Source organism: Sciurus vulgaris (genome assembly GCF_902686455.1).
Source record: "Sciurus vulgaris genome assembly, chromosome: 15".
Taxonomy (NCBI): domain Eukaryota; kingdom Metazoa; phylum Chordata; class Mammalia; order Rodentia; family Sciuridae; genus Sciurus; species Sciurus vulgaris.
The window spans coordinates 28,362,261-28,369,591 of record NC_136476.1 but is presented as its reverse complement, the minus strand read 5'-3'; the positions used below and the strand labels follow the sequence as shown (position 1 = coordinate 28,369,591).

Here is a 7,331-nt window from a genome sequence, read left to right as displayed (position 1 = left end):
CTAGAATTGGGTTAGCTATTTAAGTATAAGTCAGCTTATATTGGGGTGACTGAAAATGGTTTAATAAAAACCCATGTTTCTCCTTAATGGGCAAATCAAGTTTTCTGTTAGCTGCAAAATATCAAAGCAATCCAAAATACCAAACTTCCAGTACCCCAAATACTGATCACTATTACATGTCGTATATTTTACATTGAGAAATTCTTGCATACACCTCTATATCTTTTAGATAATTAACTTATCTGAGGAACTTATGTATGACCTTGATTCTTGTGTGACTTTGGGTTCATATATTCATTGGTAATAAACTAACTACATTATAATGCCCCAATAAATAATTAAAACATTGATTTCTACTTCAGATACAGTTATCATCAGGCATCTCTGACAAAATATTAAATGTATTTTCTCTATTGGTACAGTATACTTGGGAAATATGCACAAAATGTGTTAGTTATCTTTGCTACATAGCACATTTTCCAAAACAGCAGCTGGAGTCAACAAACTCATAGTTTCTGTGGATCAAAATGGAGGTAGTTTACTTGGGTGCCTCTGACTCAAGGTGTCTTACCAGACTGTAATGAAGGTATCAGCTGGAACTGAGATCATTTCAAGGAGAAGAATCCACTTCCAAGTTTACTCACATGTCTTTTTTCAGAGCTCAAAATATCCACTCTCAAGCTCATTCACAAGATTGTTGATAAGCCTTCTTAATTCTCTGATATAAACTGAAGAAATTAATCCCTTGCCATTTGGAACACTCTCTGGACCTACTCACCACATAGCAGTTGACTTTACCCAGACTAAAGAGTCCAAATGAGAATAAGAAAGGGTGATCAAGGAAAAGCCACAGTCTTTTTATGATCTAAACTCATAAGCATCTTCCCATCACTTTTGAAGCATTTTGTAAGAAGCAAGTCACTAGTTCCACCCCTTATTCAAGGGAAAGGAGTTCCTTTTCCTTGTGAATGCCAGAAGATGAAAATCTTCAGAATCTATTTTAAGTTGTCAACTCTTGGGTCACCAGGATTTCATGTCCCTCCTACTTACAAATTAGGCTCACCATCTTCCACAGTGCCCAAAGTCTTATCCCATTAGAGTCAGAATATGCTAGGATTTAAGGCAGTAGAAATGCAAAATGATGGTGACTTAAACAATGTGTTTCTATTTCTAGATCACACTATATGTCCCTATGGGTCAGCTAAGGATTATTTTTCATGCTGTCCTCTGTCAGGGAGTCTCCAGAGTCTCCAGTATAACCGGTCCTGGAGGAATGGGAGAGTGAACTGATCACTGGTGACTGTAGACTTCTATATGGAAGTGACATGATGTGTTACTTCTGCTCAAATCACATGGCTGCACTAGTTTCAATGGCACATGGAAGTTCACTTGTACCATGTTTGTGGAAAGAAGAAAAACAGAAACTCCAGTGAGCAGCCCAAAGGACTAATGTAATATATAAATCCATATATTTTGCCTCTACCTAACTCAATATATACCAAAATGGTCATGGGCCAGATTTATTTTCAATTTTTTTAATATTTTAATTATACACATTGATGGGGTCTTTGTGATAATTTAATATGTGTACATAGTATGTAATGATCAAATCAGGGTAGTTAACATGTTCATCTCTTTAAACGTTTTTAAAATTCTTGTTAACATGTAATAATTACACATATTTATAAAGTGTAGTATGATATTTCAGTTCATGTATACAGTATATTTTGATCAAGCCAGAGCAATTAGTATTTTCATCTACCTATTATTACTTTGTGTTTGGAGCCTTTGAGTTCCTCACTTATAGTTATTGATAAAATATGCTGTAGGTTATTAAGAAATATATTCAACCCACTGTGTTGTAGAACACTAGAACCTATTGTTTCTTTTTTTAATTTATCATTTACTTTTTTACAGACTGCACTTTGATTCATTGTACATAAATGGGGTTCATCATTTCGTTTCTATGGTTGTATATGATGTAGATTCATACCATTTATGTAATCATACATGTACATAAGGTAATGATGTCTGTCTCATTCCACCATTTTTTATACCCCCCTCCCTCTCCTTTCCTTCTACATAACTAAAGTTTCCCCATTCTTCTCTCCCTCCCCACCCCCCACCTCCATTATATATCACTCTCTACTCATCAGGGAAAACATTCGGCCTTTGGTTTTTGGGGATTGGCTTATTTCACTTAGCATGATATTCTCCAGTTCCATCCATTTATTTGCAAATGCCTTAATATTATTCTTCTTTACGGCTGAATAATATTCCATTGTATATATATACCACACTTTATCCATTCATCTGTTGAAGGGCATCTAGGTTGGTTCCACAATCTAGCTATTGTGAACTGAGCTGCTATAAACATTGATGTGACTGTGTTACTGTAGTATGCTGATTTTAAGCCCTTTTGGTATAAACCGAGGAGTGGGATAACTGGGTCAAAAGGTGGGTCCATTCCAAGTTTTCTGAGGTTTCTCCACACTGCTTTCCAGAGTGGCTGCCCCAATCTGCAATTCCACCAGCAGTGTAAAAGTGTGCCTTTTTCCCCACATGCACACCAACATCTATTGTTTGTGTTCTTGATAATAGCCATTCTAATTGGAGTAAGATGAAATCTTAGAGTTGTTTTAATTTGCATTTCTCTAATTACTAGGGATGTTGAACACTTTTTCATATATTTATTAATTGCCTGTATGTCTTCTACATAAAGTGATAATGTGACTGCCAGTTCCTTGGCCCATTTATTGATTGGGTTCTTTATATTTTTGGTGTAAATTTTTGTAATAGGACCTATTACTTCTATCTAACTGTGTTTTGGTGCCCATTGTCCAACTTCCCTCTATTCTCCTTCCCCCTCCTTTTCAGCTCCTGTTAATCACTATTCTACATTCAGATTGACTTTTCTTCTTATAGCATCCACATAGGAAAGAGAGCATGCAGCATTTGTCCTTCCTTGACTGACTTATTTCACTTAACATAATGTCATTCAGCTCCACCTATTTTGCTGTAAATGACAGGATCTCATTCTTTTTATGGCTGAATAACATTCTGTTATATATGTATACTGCATTTTCTTTATGCATTCATCCATCGATGAGCATTGAGCTTGATTCCATATCTTGGCTTAGTAAATTGCACAGCAACAAACATGGGTGTGCAGATGTCTCTTTGGCATGCTGATATCATTTCCTTTGCATATATACCCAGAAGTAGGATATCTGGATTATATGGTAGATCTATTTTTAGTTTTTTGAGGAACATCAAAACTCTTCTCCTTAGTAACTATACTAATTTACATTCCTACCAACAATGTATAAGAGTTCCCTCTTCTCTACATTCTCTCCAGCATTTGTTATTTTTCTTCTTTTTGATGATAACTATTCTAAATTGGGTAAAATGTGGTTGTAATTTGCATTTCCCTGACAGCAAATGATGTCAAGCAGTTTACCGCAAAATTGTTGGGAGGGCCAGATTTTGATTCATTTTTTATTTCACAAATATTTACCACTTACTATCATACGCTAGATTCATGAAAAATGCTAAGAAATAAAGAGTAGAAAAAAGACAGTTCCCTTCACTGAGTGAAGAGATAAGTATAACAATTACAAAACAGAAGGCAGTATAAAATGTTGACTTAATAGAGGCATCTAACGCTGGCTGAAAGTGAGAAGGGATCAGAGAGGGTGTGTTGAAGTTCATGATTTCTGACGTGTTCAGGCAGTGTAGAGGAAAAGGCCACTTTCCATCACTTTCAAACAGAAAAGGATATTTCAATACATGTATACAGTATATTTTGATCAAGTCAGAGCAATTAATATTTTTATCTACCTACTATTACATTGTGTTTGGAGACTTTGAATTCCTCAAAGGAACAAGCAGAAAGTGATGGAAGAAATTTCTTGATATTCTTTAATAAAATGATTTTATGGCAATTGTCACCGACTTCAAAAGGCCTAGATTCTTCTGCAGTTTACTACAGTCTCCACCTTATCAAGTGACTGAACAACTCTGCAGATAGACTTCCTCACCTGCTAAATGAGGTAACAAGACTCTTACAACTATAAAATTCTATGACTTTCCCTGACTCTGTGGGATATATTTTCAAAAGCATCTTCTATATGATGGTCATAAAATTTTACTGTATAAAGTGATCATTTAATAAAACAGTTTAGTAAACACCTATGGGTATTCCCTCATATCTGAAAATAGCAAAGTTGTACTCCCTTGTCTTCTTAGACATGATATGTTCAAAGAAATTACAAAATGATGTTGATTAAGTTTCAAATAAACTGATATGAAATAGTTCTTCATGGAAAACTTCTATGTTTGTGGCCTTTATCATCTTTAATCAACCACCCCGGGATTGATTTCTAATGATCCTCAGATGTAAAGACACTCTTCCTATTTTATATTAGTTCTTCTTATTTGAAAACACTCTAGGGCACATACACAACTTATTCTACACTGAAATCTATGGCTAGGTTGATCTGTACTCTCATAATTCTGCAGAATAAAACACTTTTCATTACAGTCCCCAGTGCTTCATGGATCTTCCTACTTCCCAGGAAAATGTGTGGTAGTGACATGCTGCCAGTCTGCTGGATCCTAGGTCAGAAATCCTTTGTTCAGTCCAAGTCTTCATTCCCTCTCTCCTCTTTCAGAAGCTTCACCTAGACTTTTAAAGCAAATACCTCTACTAAACATTAGTGACAGTGTTATGCTACATGAACACTCACATACTGCCAAGGAGTATAATTGCTAAAAGTGCTTTGGAAAATAGTTTGGCATTATACATTGAAGCTGAACATATGCATTCCAGATGATCCAGCTATTCTACTCCTTACTATATACACCATGTGTACCAGGAAATATCTATAAGGATGTTTATTAGAACATTAATTGTAATTGCTCTAAACTGGAAATGACCCAATGTCTATCAGCAATAGAGTAGATATATAAAGGGTGGTATATTAGATGACATTTGACAAATTATAACATGAACGTAACCAACCATAATATGAAGGAAAGAAACCAGAAACAAAATAGCATGTACTACATGATTACATTTATGTGATGCTCAAGGTTGTTGTAAACTCTAGAGTTTAATCGTGAGATAGTTTTTTTGTTTGTTTGTTTGTTTTTTTTTTTTTTTTTTTTTTGCCTTTAGGAAGGATAGAGAAGAGGGAGTGGGAGAGCACATGAGATCAGTAGTGCTGAAAAACTTCCATATCTTTTTTTTTTTTTTTTAAGAGGGATACAAACTCCAAATTCAGCCTTTATTACTGTCATTTAGTGGCTAAGCAGAGGGAAAAGGCTCAGCCCTGCTTAGCTCCTTCCCAGACACAAAGGCAGCTAGAGGGGAGTCCCTGGAAATGCTTCTCTACCCAGCTGAGGACTATGCAGGAGGGGAGAGGTCTCTGCCACTGCTGTCACCAGGAGCAGGGAGACCTCAAGCAGCAAGCTGACCCCAGGAGGTCAGGACCCGGAATCAGGCAGGAATCAGACAAAAAATCAGGCATTGGAAGACTGAACAGGTGACAAACTCTTGGGGTCCCCAAACGGCATTGAGATCTCACAGGGGAGCCCTAGGGCCTGCTGGCTCCAGGGACTGAGACCCTCAGGGCAGCACCCCCACATTGAGATACTCACAAAAGGAACCTGACATCTCCCCTTCCACTGCTGACAAGGGTAAGGAGAAGGTCTGGAGGGAGAAGCAAGGAAAGAGGCTGAGAGGACCGAGTTGAGGAGGGCGCCTGGGAGGAACACCCGGGCTGGGGCTCTGTCAGGGCCAGGAAGGGGTGGTGGTTAGGCCTCTAACTGCTGCTCTGCTGCTCCTGCTGGTGGATCAGGTTGGCAGTGGGGCAGGTGATGCCGCCTATCAAGGTCCAGTACTCGTCAAAGCTGATGCGTCCGTCATGATTGGCGTCTAGGTTCTGGATGAGCTTGTCGGCGGTCTTTCGGTTCCCAGTGTCCGTCAGCATGTGGTTGAGCTCCTTCTGAAGCATCTTGCGGAAGCTGCTCTTGCTGATCTTGTTCTTGACCAAGCTGTGCTTAGACACATATTTGTAGAAGTTTTCCACCAGGACAACTGCCTTCTCCAGTTCCGTGTAGCAGTCTGCCATTACACTGCCTCAGCTCCTCTAGGAGCCCCAATCCCTTCTCCAGGCTCCAAGGCAGTAAATTCAGGGGCTCAGGCCACAGCTGCCCATCTCCAGAAAAAGACAAGATCCCGATCCTTCAAATCGATTTTGTGCAGCCTCCCCAACCCCCTGCCACACCCTGCAAACGAAACTTCCATATCTTGACTAGAGGCTGTCCTAGTTTTTTATTTCATATGATTCATTGTTTATGTTCTGTTCTATGAGTATATTATACTTTAAAGATTGTTTAATCAGCTATTAATTTTCTTGGGGGAAAAAAAGGTCTTAGGCTTCCAAGAAGTCCTGCTTTTTCATGTGTTCTACCATAAGTATTTTGAAAACCATATACTTAATCTTTGTCAGTGTTGAATATTTTTCCCATGTTTGAGAATGCATTAGTATTAAATAAGTTATTTGCAATGTTAACCAAGCTCCAAATCAATCTTTTTTACAAGAAAGATATAAGGGAATAAGGAATAACATTAGAAATAGAAAGAAAGAAGGAGGAAGAAGAAGGGGAGAAGGAAAAGGAAGAAGGAGGAAGGGAGAAATCTGCACATGAAATAGGGACTTGATAATTTTACAAGTTAGGAACCTTGAGATATTTCAAATTTTATTTTTTAACAGACGTTTTCTTAGCTAATTTTTAAGATAATGCAAGGGGTTATCTTTATATTTGAATTGTGAAAATGTGAGAACAATGACTAAAGAAAAATATGTGCAAACAATTCTAATTAAGAGGACACAATCTTCCTAACTGAATCTCTATACTATATAATATGATAGAACTTTAAAAGGTCACAGTTGCCTGTACAATGTAGAATCTGTTTTAAAATTATGCCCTATTGATAATCTAGACTTTTTCAATGCTATATAATAAGATTAGCATCAGAAATAAACCTCATAGGAAGCGAATTTTTTTCTACTTTGAAATGGAAGCATGGAAACCATCATACTACCTACAGCACATAAAAGTGAGTACCAGAATTTATATTGAAATACCTTTTTTCAGATGTGAAGTATTTTAATTATTACATTTCATATCGAGTCACGAATCATTAATGAAACTCAGAATTTTCAAGTCGTAACAGAACAAAATTGTATAGCAAATATAAAATTATATTGACAAATCCAAGGTATTTTTGTGTCAAAATATAAAACATTTAATTATTTGACTCT

At 37.1% G+C, this 7,331-nt stretch overlaps 1 protein-coding gene across 1 annotated transcript; it reads right to left on the bottom strand.

The window, feature by feature from the left end:
• Nucleotides 1–5,269: 5,269 nt before the first annotated feature.
• LOC306645043 (protein S100-A16-like) lies at nucleotides 5,270–6,154 on the bottom strand. Its single transcript, XM_079112296.1, has one exon. The coding sequence runs from the start codon at nucleotides 6,132–6,134 to the stop codon at nucleotides 5,826–5,828; it is 309 nt and encodes a 102-aa protein (XP_078968422.1). The 5' UTR covers nucleotides 6,135–6,154; the 3' UTR covers nucleotides 5,270–5,825.
• Between the last annotated feature and the right edge of the window lie 1,177 nt (nucleotides 6,155–7,331).

Excerpts from the sequence above, each read along its gene's own strand:
- LOC306645043 (XM_079112296.1), bottom strand. The coding sequence starts at position 6,134 with ATGGCAGACTGCTACACGGAACTGGAGAAGGCAGTTGTCCTGGTGGAA.